The sequence below is a fragment of the Cherax quadricarinatus genome, chromosome 85, assembly GCF_038502225.1.
Source record: "Cherax quadricarinatus isolate ZL_2023a chromosome 85, ASM3850222v1, whole genome shotgun sequence".
NCBI classification, from domain to species: Eukaryota; Metazoa; Arthropoda; class Malacostraca; order Decapoda; family Parastacidae; genus Cherax; species Cherax quadricarinatus.
Genome location: NC_091376.1, coordinates 9,389,386 through 9,409,547, shown reverse-complemented (window position 1 = coordinate 9,409,547; position 20,162 = coordinate 9,389,386). Strand labels below are relative to the sequence as shown.

At 39.6% G+C, this 20,162-nt stretch overlaps 1 protein-coding gene across 2 annotated transcripts in view; it reads right to left on the bottom strand.

The window, feature by feature from the left end:
• Positions 1 to 16,699: 16,699 nt before the first annotated feature.
• The window catches only part of LOC128703148 (serine-rich adhesin for platelets-like), a 154,376-nt gene continuing 150,913 nt past the window's right edge, over positions 16,700 to 20,162 (bottom strand). Inside the window, exon 11 of one of the 2 annotated variants that reach the window (XM_053797715.2) lies at positions 16,700 to 17,438. In XM_053797715.2, the coding sequence (XP_053653690.2) occupies positions 17,315 to 17,438 (124 nt within the window). In that variant the 3' untranslated portion in view covers positions 16,700 to 17,314. The remainder of the gene's footprint in view (positions 17,439 to 20,162) is intronic. The other variant, XM_070103351.1, reaches the window with a different exon arrangement.

Sequence of the window (20,162 nt, the reverse complement as noted above, 5' to 3'; positions counted from 1 at the left end):
CCATCCCCCCGCCCTTGGATTTCATGGGGGTGACACCAAAGATGCCGCCCTGGGTGACACCAATGATTCCGCCCCGGGTGACACCAACTCTAGCGACGCCTCTGATGGTTACTATCCAGACACAAGACAGGGTAATAAAAAGGAAAACAGTAAATACAAGAGGTGGGTGGATGGAGGGGCAGCAGTGTGGAACTTAGTGGGGCAGCCAGCTGCACCAGCCACCCCACCAACCTCAGTCTCTCTCTGGACAGCATACATCTCCTAGTCACTTGTGGTTTTCATCTATTAAATCTGTGGTTCTTAACTAATCTCTTCCAAATAAAAGTGGGCTATCTATACATATATAGAGTGATCATACATAAAGTATTAATTCATTTGGTCAAAAATTAACCAAGGAAAAAATGTTAATAATTCAAGCCTTACAAAAGCCTAAATATAAAAATCTATGGTTCCTGACCAATCTCTACCAAACAAATATAAACTCCCAATACATGCATAAAATGAATACACACACAGAATTGAACTGATAAAAAAAATAGTAGTTACTGTGATAAATGTTCAATCTTCACAACAAAAGGTAGAAATCGATACAAAAAATGAACAGTGAACAAGCAGAAATGCAGTAGGTGGAGCCATGAGAGGTGGTTGTCTACTGAACCTGCTACTCTTGCCACAACCCTACCCTCTCCACACAATGGCTCAGGCATGCAATTACCCTCACTACAATCCTTCCATTGGCCTCACAATAGCACTGAGGTCGATAGCATGTAGTGTTGCATCAGGTAAGATAGAGAGGGGACACAAGACAAAAGTGTCCTATTGCTATTGCCTATGCCATGTTGATTAGATACAAGAGGGAGGGAGGGTGGGTTAGAACATGAGGGAATGTGAGAGAGAAGGCAAGATTATTATTATTATATTATTTATTATTATTATAGTCGGACTTGAGTCCTGGAAATGGGAAGTACAATGCCTGCACTTTAAAGGAGGGGTTTGGGATATTGGCAGTTTGGAGGGATATGTTGTGTATCTTTATATGTGTATGCTTCTAAACTGTTGTATTCTGAGCACCTCTGCAAAAACAGTGATAATGTGTGAGTGTGGTGAAAGTGTTGAATGATGATGAAAGTATTTTCTTTTTGGGGATTTTCTTTCTTTTTTGGGTCACCCTGCCTCGGTGGGAGACGGCCGACTTGTTGAAAAAAAAAAAAAAAAAAGGTGCTAAACCTAGTAAACTGAGTACTGTACATTATTTTTAATTTCATTGTTCAACAATAAATGAAATTAGTTATGGAATTTTATGCCTTAGTAATGCATCTTCAGTAGTAATATGGGTACTGTATTTATCAAACTTTGTTCAGAGTTCAGACCACTTAAGTTATGAATAATTTGCAGTATTGCATTCATTCCTATTAGTGTATATTATACAGTTGTATGAAATTGTTGAAAATCTCTAGATTTCAAATGTGATTCTTGTTAATAAATTTGAAATTTTAATAATTCATGGTCTTCATTACACTTTGAAGCATTTTAACTCTTTCAGGGTCCGAGCCGTAGATCTACACAATGAGCTCAGCTCACTTTGATAAGCTGTGAGCAGTAAATTTGGGCCTAGATACGAGAGAATACATCTATATGGTATGTGTGCACCACATAAAACAAATCCTGCAGCACACAGTGCATAATAAGAGAAAAAAACCGAGACTGTAATTTTGGATTAAAACACCGACTTTGCAGTGTTTTTTCGTATGTTTTTTATAGTTGTATTTGCGATTTCTAGGTCTCATTTGATAGAATGAAAGATATGTTACAGAAATAGAGATGATTTTGATTGGTTTTAGTACCGGAAATGGCTTGAAACTTAGCTCAAAGTAGCGGAAATGTTAAATTTTGCCGATGTTCAAGAGTGAACAAATGACCTCAAGTCTTATACACGCCAGCTGGTGGGTCTAATATACGTTCACAAATTAAAAACAAGTTAAAAACAGAGTAGGGGAGTTAGTAGATGGGGAGAGGGAGGTATTAGGTAGATGGCGAGAATATTTTGAGGTACATGAGGCATTACGTAGAATGAAAGGGGGTAAAGCAGCTGGAACTGATGGGATCATGACAGAAATGTTAAAAGCAAGGGGGGATATAGTGTTGGAGTGGTTGGTACTTTTGTTTAATAAATGTATGAAAGAGGGGAAGGTACCTAGGGATTGGCGGAGAGCATGTATAGTCCCTTTATATAAAGGGAAAAGGGACAAAAGAGATTGTGAAAATTATAGAGGAATAAGTTTACTGAGTATACCAGGAAAAGTATACAGTAGGGTTATAATTGAAAGAATTAGAGGTAAGACAAAATGTAGAATTGCGGATGAGCAAGGAGGCTTCAGAGTGGGTAGGGGATGTGTAGATCAAGTGTTTACATTGAAACATATATGTGAACAGTATTTAGATAACGGTAGGGAAGTTTTTATTGCATTTATGGATTTAGAAAAGGCATATGATAGAGTGGATAGAGGACCATGGACCCAAAGAAAGCTTCTAGTGCCAGCCCTTTGGTAAAGAGGGTGAAAAACACTATAGAATTCAAGAAAAAGTTTGTAGAAAGATACGAAATTGGTGGTGGTAGAGGGTGGTAGTATGGGCCAACAGGTCTGCTGCAGTGTTCCTGCTTTCTTGTGTACACCAGCCAGGGTACTTCCCCATATACCAGCCAGGGTACTTCCCCACACACCAGCCAGGGTACTTCCCCACATACCAGCCAGGGTACTTCCCCACATACACAATTTGATTTGACTGGGACTTGCACGAGTGAATAGCTTTCTTTCTTTCTTTTTTTCAACAAACCGGCCGTATCCCACCGAGGCAGGGTGGCTCAAAAAGAAAAACAAAAGTTTCTCTTTTTAAATTTAGTAATTTATACAGGAGAAGGGGTTACTAGCCCCTTGCTCCCGGCATTTTAGTCGCCTCTTACAACACGCATGGCTTACGGAGGAAGAATTCTGTTCCATTTCCCCATGAATAGAATTATCAAAGTTTATTACTTGGGAAGGATTGAAAATTGGATTGGGCAAATACAATTCTGTTAGTGGGATGGTTTGTGAAGGACCTGCCTAGTATGGGCCAACAGGCCTGCTGCAGTGTTCCTGCTTTCTTATGCACAAACATTTATGAATGAACATCATCCTGACACACCTGTTGCAGGCTGTGCTGGCAACATCTACAATGACAATGTTGTATCCCATTTTAGGGAAATCTTAAAGAGATGCCAGAAACAGAGCTCTCTGGACAGATATTTTGTGCGACAGGGGTCCAGTGACTCTGAAGCTGGTTCTAGTGGCATTAAAAAGCAAAGGAGGGAAGTAACCACAGATAAGGACTTGGTACCTGAAGTCCTTATGGAAGGGGATTCCCCTTCCAAACACTAGTACACCTCCATCCTCTCCCCTCCTCCTGTCTCAACACTCATCAATACTTCTTCAATAAAGGCAAGTGTCATTTTATTATTTATTTATTCTGCATGTCTCATTGTTTTCTGTGTAGGGAAATGTATATTTCATGTAAAAAAATTATTTTGTTTAATACTTTTGGGTGTCTGGAATGGATTAATTGGATTTCCATTATTTCTTATGGGGAAAATTAATTCGGATTATGACAGATTCAGTATAAGACACGCTCTCTGGAACGGATTAATGTCGTAATCCGGGGGTCCACTGTATTAACAATAAAGTTCGACTTACCGAAAGGAGGGCAGCCAGAGTAAGGGCATCAATTCATTAAAACGGGGTTGGAAATGAAATCTATGTGCTTTGATCAAATGGGACAATCAGTCAAATGATGTTTACTTGAAAATTCTCACACAGACAATGGGTGTCTCCATGAGATGTTCATAAACTAGTCTTGTGTTCAATATACACAGATCTCAATATTGTTGCTACTGATTCCAATTTTTAAAGAATAAAAAAGGCAACTCTTTAAATAAAGAAAGGTGTTCATTTTACCTTATATCACACTTCTCTGGCCAAGTTAAGTTAGTCTTATCACCATGCTTCTCTTTCATTTCAATCTGAAAGTACTAATTTTTGTTTAGTTTTCTTACTGAAAATATGCACAGGCTGTTGTGAATTTCAGTCAGATTAATTTTTTTTAAATGTACTACTTATAATAAATACTGCAAAGTTTTTATGATTATAGTGAGGCTCAGGTCAGGGTGTGTAGGAGAGAGGGAGATTACTTTCTAGTAAAAGTAGGTATTAGATAGGGATGTGTAATGTCACCATGGCTGTTTAACATATTTATAGATGGGGCTGTAAAAGAAGTAAATGCTAGGGTGCTGGGGAGGGGTAGGACTAAATTATGGAGAATCAAATACAAAATGAGAGTTGATATGGTTACTTTTTACTGATGATACTGTGCTTTTGGGAGATTCTAAAGAGAAGTTGCAAAGGTTTGTGGATGAGTTTGGGAGGGTGTGTAAAGGTAGAAAGTTGAAGGTGAACATAGGAAGAGTAAAGTGATCAGGGTATCAAAAAGAGTTAGGTAAGGAAAAATTGGATCTCACACTGGAGGGAGGGAGTATATAAGTCTGTTGAGTGTACCTGGTAAAGTGTATGGTAGAGTTATAATTGAAAGAATTAAGAGTAAGACGGAGAATAGGATAGCAGATGAACAAGGAGGCTTTAGGAAAGGTAGGGGGTGTGTGGACCAGGTGTTTACAGTGAAACATATAAGTGAACAGTATTTAGATAAGGCTAAAGAGGTCTTTGTGGCATTTATGGATTTGGAAAAGGCGTATGACAGGGTGGATAGGGGGGCAATGTGGCAGATGTTGCAAGTGTATGGTGTAGGAGGTAGGTTACTGAAAGCAGTGAAGAGTTTTTACGAGGATAGTGAGGCTCAAGTTAGAGTATGTAGGAAAGAGGGAAATTTTTTCCCAGTAAAAGTAGGCCTTAGACAAGGATGTGTGATGTCACCGTGGTTGTTTAATATATTTATAGATGGGGTTGTAAGAGAAGTAAATGCGAGGGTCTTGGCAAGAGGCGTGGAGTTAAAAGATAAAGAATCACACACAAAGTGGGAGTTGTCACAGCTGCTCTTTGCTGATGACACTGTGCTCTTGGGAGATTCTGAAGAGAAGTTGCAGAGATTGGTGGATGAATTTGGTAGGGTGTGCAAAAGAAGAAAATTAAAGGTGAATACAGGAAAGAGTAAGGTTATGAGGATAACAAAAAGATTAGGTGATGAAAGATTGAATATCAGATTGGAGGGAGAGAGTATGGAGGAGGTGAACGTATTCAGATATTTGGGAGTGGACGTGTCAGCGGATGGGTCTATGAAAGATGAGGTGAATCATAGAATTGATGAGGGAAAAAGAGTGAGTGGTGCACTTAGGAGTCTGTGGAGACAAAGAACTTTGTCCTTGGAGGCAAAGAGGGGAATGTATGAGAGTATAGTTTTACCAACGCTCTTATATGGGTGTGAAGCGTGGGTGATGAATGTTGCAGCGAGGAGAAGGCTGGAGGCAGTGGAGATGTCATGTCTGAGGGCAATGTGTGGTGTGAATATAATGCAGAGAATTCGTAGTTTGGAAGTTAGGAGGAGGTGCGGGATTACCAAAACTGTTGTCCAGAGGGCTGAGGAAGGGTTGTTGAGGTGGTTCGGACATGTAGAGAGAATGGAGCGAAACAGAATGACTTCAAGAGTGTATCAGTCTGTAGTGGAAGGAAGGCGGGGTAGGGGTCGGCCTAGGAAGGGTTGGAGGGAGGGGGTAAAGGAGGTTTTGTGTGCGAGGGGCTTGGACTTCCAGCAGGCATGCGTGAGCGTGTTTGATAGGAGTGAATGGAGACAAATGGTTTTTAATACTTGACGTGCTGTTGGAGTGTGAGCAAAGTAACATTTATGAAGGGATTCAGGGAAACCGGCAGGCCGGACTTGAGTCCTGGAGATGGGAAGTACAGTGCCTGCACTCTGAAGGAGGGGTGTTAATGTTGCAGTTTAAAAACTGTAGTGTAAAGCACCCTTCTGGCAAGACAGTGATGGAGTGAATGATGGTGAAAGTTTTTCTTTTTCGGGCCACCCTGCCTTGGTGGGAATCGGCCGGTGTGATAATAAAAAAAAAAAAAAAATAATTTGAGAGTAGACTTGTCAGCAGATAGATTTATGAAGGATGAGGTAAACCATAGAACTGATGAAGTAAAAAGGGTGGGTGGAGCATTGAGGTATCTGTGGAAACAAAAAAAAGTCATCCATGGAGGAAAACAAGGGAATGTACAAGAGTATAGTGGTACCAACACTCTTACATGGGTGTGAAGCATGGGTTGTAAATGCTGCAGTAAGGAAGAGGTTGGACACAGTAGAGATGTTGTGTCTAAGGCCAATGTGTAGTGCAAATATTATCCAGAGAATTCATAGTGTGGAAATTAGGAGGAGGTGTGGAGTTACTGAAAGTATTATTCAGAGGACTGAGGAGAGGTTGTCAAGGTGGTTTGGTCGCTGTATGATCCTCGAAGGTTTAATGCTTCTTTTTGATAATAATAATAATAATAAAGGTAATGCTGGGAGCAAGGGGCTAGTAACCTCTTCTCCTGTATATATTACTAAATGTGAAAGGGGTCGTAATCGAAAGGGTTGGAGAGAAGTGGTAATGGAGGTTTTGTGGGCGAGGGGCTTGGACTTCCAGCAAGCGTGCGTGAGCGTGTTAGATAGGAGTGAATTGAGACGAATGGTACTTGGGACCTGACGATCTGTTGGAGTGTGAGCAGGGTAATATTTAGTGAAGGGATTCAGGGAAACCGGTTATTTTCATATAGTTGGACTTGAGTCCTGAACTTTAAAGGAGGAGTTTGGGATATTGGCAGTTTGGAGGGATATGTTGTGTATCTTTACATGTGTATGCTTCTAAACTGTTGTATCTTGAGCACCTCTGCAAAAACAGTGATAATGTGTGAGTGTGGTGAAAGTGTTGAATGATGATGAAAGTATTTTCTTTTTGGGGATTTTCTTTCTTTCTTGGGTCACCCTGCCTCGGTGGAGACGGCCGGCTTGTTGAAAAAAAAAAAAAAAGGAGAAACTTTCGCTTTTCCTTTTGGGCCACCCCGCCTCGGTGGGATACAGCCGGTGTGTTGAAAGAAGAATAAGAAAGAATAATAAAGGTAGTAAAGGTAGAAAGTTGAAAGTGAACATAGAAAAGGAGTAAGGTGATGAGGGTATCAAATGATTTAGATAAAGAAAAATTGGATATCAAATTGGAGAGGAGGAGTATGGAAGAAGTGAATGTTTTCAGATATTTGGAAGTTGATGGATGTATGAAGGATGAGGTTAACCATAGTATTGATGAAGGAAAAAACGGTGAGTGGTGCATTGAGGTATATGTGGAGACAAAAAACATTATCTATGGAGGCAAAGAAGGGAATATATGAAAGTATACTGGTATCAACACTCTTATATGGGTGTGAAGCTTGGGTTGTAAATGCTGCAGCGAGAAGGCGGTTGGAGGCAGTGGAGATGTCCTGTCTAAGGGCAATGTGTGGTGTAAATACTGAGCAGAGAATTCAGAGTGTGGAAATTAGGAGGTGTGGAGTTAATAAAAGTATTAGTCAGAGGGCTGAAGAGGGGTTGTTGAGGTGGTTTGGTCATTTAGAGAGAATGGATCAGAGTAGAATGACATGGAGAGCGTATAAATCTGTAGGGGAAGGAATGCAGGGTAGGGGTTGTCCTCGAAAAGGTTGGAGGGAGGGGGTAAAGGAGGTTTTGTGGGTGAGGGGCTTGGACTTCCAGCAAGCATGCGTGAGCATGTTAGATAGGAGTGAATGGAGACGAATGGTATTTGGGACCTGACGAGCTGTTGGAGTGTGAGCAGGGTAATATTTAGTGAAGAGATTCAGGGAAACCGGTTATTTTTATATAGCCGGACTTGAGTACTGGAAATGGGAAGTACAATGCCTGCACTTTAAAGGAGGGGTTTGGGATATTGGCGGTTTGGAGGGATATGTTGTTTATCTTTATACGTATATGCTTCTAAACTGTTGTTTTCTGGCACCTCTTCAAAAACTGTGTTTATGTATGAATGAGGTGAAAGTGTTGAATGATGATAAAAGTATTTTCTTTTTGGGGATTTTCTTTCTTTTTGGGTCACCCTGTCTCGGTGGGAGACAGCCAACTTATTAAAAAAAAAATAATAATAATAATATTGGCAGTTTGGAGGGATATGTTGTGTATCTTCATATGTGTATGCTCCTAAACTGTTGTATTCTGAGCACCTCTGCAAAAACAGTGATAATGTGCGAGTGTGGTGAAAGTGTTGAATAATGATGAAAGTATTTTCTTTTTGGGGATTTTCTTTCTTTTTTTTTTTTGGGTCACCCTGCCTCGGTGGGAGACGGCCGACTTGTTGAAAAAAAAAAAAATAATAATAATAATAATAAGGTACGTAGTAGGTTGGCAGACAACAACTGCCCAGGGAGGTACTAGCATCCTGCCAAGTGAGTGTAAAACGGAAGCCTGTCCTTGTTTTACGCGATGGTAAGATTGCTGGTGTCTTTTCTGTCTCATAAACATGCAAGATTTCAGGTATGTCTTGCTACTTCTACTTACACTTAGGTCGCACTACACATACATGTTTTTTTTTTAACAAGTCGGCCGTCTCCCACTGAGGCAGGGTGACCCAAAAAAGAAAGAAAATCCCCAAAAAGAAAATACTTTCATCATCATTCAACACTTTCACCACACTTGCACATTATCACTGTTTTTGCAGAGGTGCTCAGAATAAAACAGTCTAGAAGCATACACATATAAAGATACACAACATATTCCTCCAAACTGCCAATATCCCAAACCCCTCCTTTAAAGTGCAGGCATTGTACTTCCCATTTCCAGGACTCAAGTCCGACTATATGAAAATAACCGGTTTCCCTGAATCCCTTCACTAAATATTACCCTGCTCACACTCCAACAGATAGTCAGGTCCCAAGTACCATTCGTCTCCATTCACTCCTATCTAACACGCTCACGCACGCTTGCTGGAAGTCCAAGCCCCTTGCCCACAAAACCTCCTTTACCCCCTCTCTCCAACCCTTTCGAGGACGACCCCTACCCCGCCTTCCTTCCCCTATAGATTTATATGCTTTCCATGTCATTCTACTTTGATCCATTCTCTCTAAATGACCAAACCACCTCAACAACCCCTCTTCTGCCCTCTGACTAATACTTTTATTAACTCCACACCTTTTCCTAATTTCCACACTCCGAATTTTCTGCATAATATTTACACCACACATTGCCCTTAAACAGGACATCTCCACTGCCTCCAACCGTCTCCTCGCTGCTGCATTTACTACCCAAGCTTCACACCCATATAAGAGTGTTGGTACTACTATACTTTCATACATTCCCTTCTTTGCCTCCATAGATAACGTTTTTTGACTCCACATGTACCTCAACGCACCACTCACCTTTTTTCCCTCATCAATTCTATGATTAACCTCATCCTTCATAAATCCATCCGCCGACACGTCAACTCCCAAGTATCTGAAAACATTCACTTCTTCCATACTCCTCCTCCCCAATTTGATATCCAATTTTTCTTTATCTAAATCATTTGACACCCTCATCACCTTACTCTTTTCTATGTTCACTTTCAACTTTCTACCTTTACACACATTCCCAAACTCATCCACTAACCTTTGCAATTTTTCTTTAGAATCTCCCATAAGCATAGTATCATCAGCAAAAAGTAACTGTGTCAATTCCCATTTTGAATTTGATTCCCCAAAATTTAATCCCACCCCTCTCCCGAACACCCTAGCATTTACTTCCTTTACAACCCCATCTATAAATATATTAAACAACCATGGTGACATTACACATCCCTGTCTAAGACCTACTTTTACCGGGAAGTATTCTCCCTCTCTTCTACACACCCTAACCTGAGCCTCACTATCCTCATAAAAACTCTTTACAGCATTTAATAACTTACCACCTATTCCATATACTTGCAACATCTGCCACATTGCTCCTCTATCCACTCTATCATATGCCTTTTCTAAATCCATAAATGCAATAAAAACTTCCCTATCTTTATCTAAATACTGTTCACATATATGCTCCAATGTAAACACTTGATCTACACATCCCCTACCCACTCTGAAACCTCCTTGCTCATCCGCAATCCTACATTCTGTCTTACCTCTAATTCTTTCAATTATAACCCTACTGTACACTTTTCCTGGTATACTCAGTAAGCTTATTCCTCTATAATTTTTACAGTCTCTTTTGTCCCCTTTCCCTTTATATAAAGGGACTATACATGCTCTCCGCCAATCCCTAGGTACCTTCCCCTCTTTCATACATTTATTAAACAAAAGTACCAACCACTCCAACACTATATCCCCCCCTGCTTTTAACATTTCTGTCATGATCCCATCAGTTCCAGCTGCTTTACCCCCTTTCATTTTACGTAATGCCTCACGTACCTCCCCCACACTTACATTCTGCTCTTCTTCACTCCTAAACGATGGTATACCTCCCTGACCAGTGCATGAAATTACTGCCTCTGTTTCTTCCTTAACATTTAAAAGTTCCTCAAAATATTCTCGCCATCTTCCTAATACCTCCATCTCCCCATATACTAACTCCCCTACTCTGTTTTTAACTGACAAATCCATACTTTCCCTAGGCTTTCTTAACTTGTTTAACTCACTTCAAAATTTTTTCTTATTTTCATTAAAATTTCTTGACAGTACCTCTCCCACTCTATCATCTGCTCTCCTTTTGCACTCTCTCACCACTCTCTTTACCTTTCTTTTACTCTCCATATACTCTGCTCTTCTTATAACACTTCTGCTTTGTAAAAACCTCTCATAAGCTACCTTTTTCTCTTTTATCACACCGTTTACTTCATCATTCCACCAATCACTCCTCTTTCCTCCTGCCCCCACCCTCGTATAACCACAAACTTCTGCCCCACATTCTAATACTGCATTTTTAAAACTATTCCAACCCTCTTCAGCCCCCCCACTATTCATCTTTGCACTAGCCCACCTTTCTGCCAATAGTCGCTTATATCTCGCCCAAACTTCCTCCTCCCTTAGTTTATACACTTTCACTTCCCTCCTACTTGTTGTTGCCACCTTTCTCTTGTCCCATCTACCTCTTACTCTAACTGTAGCTACAACTAAATAATGATCCGATATATCAGTTGCCCCTCTATAAACATGTACATCCTGGAGCCTACCCATCAACCTTTTATCCACCAATACATAATCTAATAAACTACTTTCATTACGTGCTACATCATATCTTGTATATTCATTTATCCTCTTTCATAAAATATGTATTACTTATTACCAAATCTCTTTCTACACATAGCTCAATTAAAGGCTCCCCATTTACATTTACCCCTGGCACCCCAAATTTACCTACTACTCCCTCCATAACATTTTTACCCACTTTAGCATTGAAATCCCCAACCACCATTACTCTCACACTTAATTCAAAACTCCCCATGCATTCACTCAACATTTCCCAAAATCTCTCTCTCTCCTCTACACTTCTCTCTTCTCCAGGTGCATACACGCTTCTTATAACCCACTTTTCACATCCTATCTTCATTTTACTCCACATAATCCTTGAATTAATACATTTATAGTCCCTCTTTTCCTGCCATAGCTTATCCTTCAACATTATTGCTACTCCTTCTTTAGCTCTAACTCTATTTGAAACCCCTGACCTAATCCCATTTATTCCTCTCCACTGAAACTCTCCCACCCCCTTCAGCTTTGTTTCACTTAAAGCCAGGACATCCAGCTTCTTCTCATTCATAACATCCACAATCATCTCTTTCTTATCATCTGCACAACATCCACGCACATTCAGACTTCCCACTTTGACAATTTTCTTCTTCTTATTCTTTTTAGTAATCTTTACAGGAAAAGGGGTTACTAGCCCATGTACAAGCATATATATATGCACCTCTCTGGTTTTTCTTCCATTTTCTTACTAGTTCTTATTCTTGTTTATTTCCTCTTATCTCCATGGGGAAGTGGAACAGAATTCTTCCTCTGTAAGCCATGTGTGTTGTAAGAGGCGACTAAAATGCTGGGAGCAAGGGGCTAATAACCCCTTTTCCTGTATAAATTACTAGATTTAAAAAGAGAAACTTGTTTTTCTTTTTGGGCCACCCTGCCTCGGTGGGATATGGCTGGTTTGTTGGAAAGAATAATAATAATGTGGTGGTGGTTTGGCCATTTAGAGAGAATGAAGCAAAACAGGATGATTTGAAAGGTGTATAAATCTGTAGTAAAGGGGAGAAGGGGTAAGGGTTGTCCTAGAAAAGGATGGACAGGGTGAAAGAGGTTTTGTGTGCAAGTGGCTTGGACAAAGAGCAGGCATGTGAGTGTGTATTAGATAGGCGTGAATGGAGACAAATGGTATTTGGGACTTGACAAGCTGTTGGGGTGTGAGCAGGGTAATATTTTGTAAAGGGACTCAGGGATACCAGTTAGCCAGACTTTAAGTGATGGAAGTGGGAAGTACAATGCCTGCACTTTAACCCTTTCACTGTCAGGACCCCTGATTCTCAGTTTTCGTTCTGTGTCAAGAAATACTCGAAAAAAAATTACATTCTTATGAAATGATAATCTTTTCCTGATGGTAATGATGCCCTCCCCCCCCAAAAAAAACACAATTTGATGTAAAACATATGGAATTATGCTCTCACGAAATGAGCGCTCTTGGCAATATTTATGCATCGCCGATTTTGCCCACTTCAAGCCCTATTTTCGGCCAATTTGATTATTCCAGTCACCCACACTCATAGCTATTTCACTAGAACTCCATTTGTTCTATCGAGTGAGTACAATAAATTGCCCATTTACAGATTTCAACTACCCAATAAAGCAATCAGAAATTGGTAATTTGGCCAATTTCATACACAATTCAAGTAAGGCCAATTTCAAAATAGGGGCAAAGAATAAACAATGCAGACATTCCTAGCACTAAAATAACATTTTCTCTGTTCATTAGTCATGTCTCTAGACCCCTCTTATATTACGCTTGCTTTCCATTTTGAATTTTTATTCACACAAAAAAATTTGGGGAATCAAATTCAAAATGGGAATTGACTCAGTTACTTTTTGCTGATGATACTGTGCTTATGGGAGATTCTAAAGAAAAATTGCGAAGGTTAGTGGATGAGTTTGGGAATGTGTGTAAAGGTAGAAAGTTGAAAGTGAACATAGAAAAGAGTAAGGTGATGAGGGTGTCAAATGATTTAGATAAAGAAAAATTGGATATCAAATTGGGGAGGAGGAGTATGGAAGAAGTGAATGTTTTCAGATACTTGGGAGTTGACGTGTCGGCGGATGAATTTATGAAGGATGAGGTTAATCATAGAATTGATGAGGGAAAAAAGGTGAGTGGTGCGTTGAGGTACATGTGGAGTCAAAAAACGTTATCTATGGAGGCAAAGAAGGGAATGTATGAAAGTATAGTAGTACCAACACTCTTATATGGGTGTGAAGCTTGGGTGGTAAATGCAGCAGCGAGGAGTCGGTTGGAGGCAGTGGAGATGTCCTGTTTAAGGGCAATGTGTGGTGTAAATATTATGCAGAAAATTCGGAGTGTGGAAATTAGGAAAAGGTGTGGAGTTAATAAAAGTATTAGTCAGAGGGCAGAAGAGGGGTTGTTGAGGTGGTTTGGTCATTTAGAGAGAATGGATCAAAGTAGAATGACATGGAAAGCATATAAATCTATAGGGGAAGGAAGGAGGGGTAGGGGTCGTCCTCGAAAGGGTTGGAGAGAGGGGGTAAAGGAGGTTTTGTGGGCAAGGGGCTTGGACTTCCAGGAAGCGTGCATGAGAGTGCTAGATAGGAGTGAATGGAGACGAATGGTACTTGGGACCTGACGATCTGTTGGAGTGTGTGCAGGGTAATATTTAGTGAAGGGATTCAGGGAAACCGGTTATTTTCATATAGTCGGACTTGAGTCCTGGAAATGGGAAGTACAATGCCTGCACTTTAAAGGAGGGGTTTGGGATATTGGCAGTTTGGAGGGATATGTTGTGTATCTTTATATGTGTATGCTTCTAAACTGTTGTATTCTGAGCACCTCTGCAAAAACAGTGATAATGTGCGAGTGTGGTGAAAGTGTTGAATGATGAAAGTATTTTCTTTTTGGGGATTTTCTTTCTTTTTTTTTGGGTCACCCTGCCTCGGTGGGAGACGGCCGACTTGTTGAAGAAAAAAAAAAAAAAAATAGAAGATTTACTGTTATGCAGACTACTGCATTATTGTAAAAATGGTATAAATAATATCAGCACATTTCTGAAAGCATATTAGACCCACCAGTTGACGTGTATTGGACGTGTGGTGTAATCTGTTTACTCTTGAACATTGGCAAAAATTGAACATTTCTGCCACTTTGAGTTCAATTTCAAGGTATACTTTTATTCCAAAAACCATTCAAAATCACCTCTATTTCTGTAATATATCTTCCATTCTACGAAATGAAACCAAGAAAACGAGAATACATCCATAAATATTATACGAAAATACACCGCAAAGTCGGTGTTTTAAACAAAAAGCACATTTTTTTTTCTCATTATGCACTGCGTACTGCAGGATTTTTTTTATATTGCACACACTGAGCACACAGACCCATTCTCTCACATATAGGCCTACCAGCTCCCTCTCACCAAATCTGAAGGTGCTAGAATTTTGGCGTAGTATTACAGGACCAACAATGAAAGGGTTAAAGGAGAGATTTGGGATATTGGCCGTTTGGAGTGACATCTAAACTGCTGTATCTGGGGGTGCCTCTGAAAAGACAGTGATTATGTGTGAATGATAGTGAGTGTTTCTTTCTTTTTTGGGTCACCCTGCCTTGGTGGGAGATGGCCAACGTGTTAAAAAAATGATAAAAGACTATGGGTTATTTTTAAGCATTTAATTTCATGTACCCAAAAAGTATTAAATATTGTGTTTAGAAAAGTATCTTATTTTCAATTAAAATGCTAGTAATAATTTTAATATTCTACATCATTATATTCTGTATTAATATACATAAATACTCTGACCCAAAAATTCTGCTCTCACCTTTGAGGTACTGTAATACAAGATAAATTTGCAATGAATAAGAAAACACCTTTTTTTTTGGTATGTATTTTAAGTTGGCATGTCAGCGCATTTACAACCACTGGATTAATGTTAAGCAAAGCACAAGTAAGAGTGCTCACCTGCACAGGTCTCCACACCTCTGTTTTTCAGGTTCTTATTATCTTCCTTGACACAGCCAACAATTGGCATTACCCTGATCTTGGAATGTGCCAAACAAAACTACTGTATCGATTCTTTTTCAGTCAATGCACCAAACTGTCAATGACCAGATAATTTTCCTAGAAAATAAAATCAAACACCAGTGATCAGAAAAGTTTGTCTAAAAAATAATTAACAAAACTTTGCAAAAAAAAAAAAATATGGACAAGTACTGTACTTTATAAGATAATGAATGGAATGTGTTACACAAATTAAAGTCTATATTACTATCATAAACTAACCATCACAGTTCTAAATGAAAATACAACAGAAACACATTTTAACATATAGTTCATGTTCTTTGGCATTAGCTTCACCCTCAAATGGTTGCAGAGAAATGCTGGGGACAGTATTTACAAGATTATGGTTAAATTTTTTTATATCTGAAGATGACAGATAATCAGAAGGTAGTCAAAATAAAAAAAAAAAAAAATCCATAAAGTTCATATTCACAAAATTAAAAGAAAAGGCACCTGCAATCATTTGATGTATGTGAACTTGATCATGAGGTATAAATACTTAAATAAATATATTTACTATTTACACATTCTTAAGACAGTCACATTTTCAAAAATCATATCTACAAAATGGTAAAATCCCCCAAAATGGACCTCATAAAGCTTTTCATTTGCAAAACAATATTTTTTTTAAATATATGTAATAACATCATTACTTATTAATGACTCATGGAAGGATTTGACTAGTTTGACATAAATCTTCATAAAATTTCCTCAATATACATTTTTGTTACTAATGTAGAATATAAATTAATATCTTAAGACTACTTTATTATCTATTGTGATTAGCATCCAGATTAAAAACCTAACTATTCCTCCATTTCATTTATTAAACAAACATCTCCCCATAAAGTGTAGGTCAACCCCTTCCCATGTTCACAATGTCTGACATCATCACACTTAAACATCGGACAAGCTAGAGCAGCCCTGAAACTTGGTATGCTTAAAGATGAACAAAATGACAAATTCACTGCAAGCTAGAACTGCAGTACAGCCGAGTTGTTAAATACAAGCAGTTCATTTGTTGTAGAAGAATTCTGGCTCTGGATCATACTTTCTTAAGTGAACTCTGAGATATCTAAATATACTGCAAAAGGATTGTTTTCACACATATTACAAGATTTACTATGGTATATTGTGCTTCCATTCCCTGCAATGATGCTCAGGAAATAATGAAAATTAGTGACACCAGTTATATATATGGCATTGTCTACTTATAATGTATTATTGTCTACAACTTCTAGATCAGAAGCTTACAACACATTGCCAGCAGTTAACTGTCTGCTATCTATAAATTATAATGCTATGTAGGTTCATATTATGATCAGCCTACATAAAAGTTACTTGCTTTACCACTGAATAATAAGGCAATAATAAAAAAAAGCATGCTTGTGACATCTGCTTGATACATCATATGTGTAACACATTTAAAATTGGTTGAACAGGATTATTATTCCTTCAATGAAATGTTTGACAAATACTAATAGCACAAGAATGATTTCAGCATGGAAGTACACACTGTATATAATACATATTATAAGTATCACAATATTTGCAAATGTTACGGCTGCTTATTCAAGGAAGTAACCCCTAGAGAATTACCATGATACAATATTTCTCATATATTGTAATTATGAGAATTTCCATGCCTTATAACAATCATATTTAACTCTGATAAAAAAATTGTTCAGCTAAGTTTTTATACACACTGATCATTTATAAGTTTTAGAACTTAAATGCTGTATCTGATACAATCAAAATTATTGTATTCATATACTAAATGAGTTCCATGAAAACAAGTTTTACCCAAAAATGCATATACAATAGATAAAAAACAAGTGTTACTGGCAATTATCTTCTGTAATTTTGATGAGGAAACATGCCATAAACAATGAGCAACAATAGCTGGTCGAAAATATACATTCAATAAGTTGTGAATTTCTATCATTAATATTTTGAAAGGCAATTTATCAGGTGTAAATATAAATCAGAGGTAAAGAATTATGTTTCAGTGTTCGAAGGTCCACAAGTGAATGGCATTGGTGGCTGGCTGGCGGCTCTGGGTTGGCGTTGGTCTGGTGCTAATGTGCTTCGGCCTCTACCCATGCGGTCACACTCTTCAGAACTGTTGGTTAAGGAGATAATTTACAATTACTGTACAATTCATTATTTCCATAAGCAGAGAGAAACCATAAAAAATATTTGTGAAGGAGGGGTGGAGATATGATGCAGTTTTTGAACTGTAGTATTGGCATGCCTCTGGCAAAACAGTGATGGAGTGAATGATGAAGAAAGTGTTTCTGCTTTTTCGGGTCACCCTGCCTTGGTGGGAGAGGGCCAATGTGTTAAAAAAAAAAAAAGGTATATTAGTTGTTTCCACAAAGGAGGGTGAACCAAAGAAAGAAGCATGTTCACTTTCACTCATTTCCTGGTTGTCTTTCCACAAGTGTACAGCCATCAAAACTTAAATGATCCAAACTGCAGCATCTCATTGCATTCATGGATTTAGGAAAGGCATATGATAGAGTGGATAGGGGAGAAATGTGGCAAATGTTGCAAGTATATGGAATAAGTGGTAGGTTGATAAGACACTTGTGCAACACTTGGGTATCTTTATTCAGGAAATGTTTTGCCAGCCAGTGGCTTCCTCAGTCCAATACAGAGAAACGGTAGAAGATAAGGAGGAGAGTGAGGTAATCAATCCCTCAGTCTGGAGTGGAAAAACTCCACCTACCACTGCTCCACCTCATTTGTCTATGAAATACAATCCCCATCTCCACAAATACACTGCACTATTGTCAAGACTGATGGACTGAACACATCAACTCCAATCTAAGGGACTGATTATCTCACACTTCTCAGTTTCCACTGTTTCTCTGCACTGAACCGAAGACGACAGTGAGTAGCAAAACAGTTCCAAAATAAAGATGCCCAAGAGTGGCACATTATTATTATTATAATAAAAAAGAAGCGCTAAGCCACAAGGGCTATACAGCGCTGCAGGGTAGGGAAGGAAGCGAGGGTATTGGATGGCAGAAGGGAGGAGGGATGATCAGTAGGTTACAGAAAACAGCGGGGCAGGGGATAGTACGGGGGTAGAGGGTAGCAAGAGATTGAAGTAAAAAGGGCTGAAGGTATCAGAATTTGTGAAGTAAGTCAGTTGTTGTCAAAAAGTCAATGAGAGAGTCTGGATGAAAGGTGGGTCCATCAGCGAGAAGGGAAGGTAAAGAGAGAGCAGCGGAGCGAAGACGACGACGGAGGTAAATTCTGCATGCTCATTGATAAAGTGGGCAGTCCAACAGAATGTGGCTGACTGATAATGGAACTTGGCAATTCTCACAGAGAGGAGCAGGGCGCCTCTCCATGAGATATCCATGAGTAAGACGAGTATGGCCAATGCGAAGACAGGAGAGAGTAGTCTCCCAACCTCGACACTGGTGATAAGAAGACGGCCAGTAACCTATACTCGGTTTAATAGATTGAAGTTTGTTGCCGAGCATAGTAGACCAACGTTGTTGCCAACGGGTGTGAAGGTGGGAAGATATTGCAGCAAAATAGTCCGTAAATGGAATACCTCTACATGAAACTGGTAGGTCATGTACTGCTGACCGCACAGCAGTGTCTGCCTGTTCATTGCCCTGTACGTCAACATGACCAGGGACCCAACAAAAAACAATATCTTTATGCTTGGTAAAGATGCGGCGTAGCCAAAGTTGGATACGGAGGGCTAAGGGGCGAGGTGTATCAAATTTCTATATAGCCTGTAAAGCACTAAGGGAGTCTGAGACAACCACAAATGATGACACAGGCATAGATGCAATACGGATAAGTGCTGTAAGGATGGCATACAATTCAGCAGTAAAAATACTAGCCGAAGATAGTAAATGCCCTTGTACGACGCTGTCCGGAAACACTGCTGTGAATCCTACGCCGTCAGAAGACTTAGAGCCATCTGTGTCCACAGCAATGGCATGAGAATGAGAGTGAAAGTGGTCAAGAAAAAGAGAGCGGGAAGCGACAGTAGACAGTTGGGCTTTCGAGCAAGGGAGAGAGAAAGAACAGACTCGAACAGTTGGAACTTCCCAGGGGGGTAGGGAAAAGTGAGATGCTACATGTACATAGAAAGGTGGTAATTGAAGAGAAGACAAGAGAGAATGAAGGCGAAGAGAGAAGGGACAGAGTAAACAGGGGCGGCGAACAAATAAAGAATGTCTACTAATAACAGTGACCATTCTATAAATGGAAGGATTGCGGAGATCATGAGAGCGTACATAGTAGCGAAGGCAATGGACATCACGGCGATCGGATAAGGATGGAACGTTCGCTTCTGCATAGAGGCTCTCAACAGGGGAAGAGCGAAAAGCACCAAGGCATAAACGTAATCCTTGGTGATGAATGGGGTTAAGGCTAGAGAGAGTAGCAGGAGATGCCACTGAATAGATCTGGTCACCATAATCAAGTTTCGATAAAATAAGGGTGGAATGTAGGCGAAGGAGGGTTCGACGATCAGCTCCCCATGAAAGATGAGCAAGGGTTTCAAGAAGGTTCAGCCGGCTGTGACAAGCTGCCTTCAGAGAGGTAATGTGAGGTTTCCAGGATAACCTACGATCAAAGAGGCCGCCCAGAAACTTGACTGTATCACGTTCAGGGATACGAGAGCCATAGAGGTACAAAGGATGATCAGAGATGACAGAGCGTCTAGTGAAAGTAATTTGGTGGGTTTTAGTGCTGGAAAATTTAAACCCACGTGTGGTGGCCCAATTGGAAACACGGTCGACTGCATGCTGGAGAGAAACTGTAATAAGGTGACAGTCAGCGCCTGCACAGGCAATAGCGAAGTCATCAACAT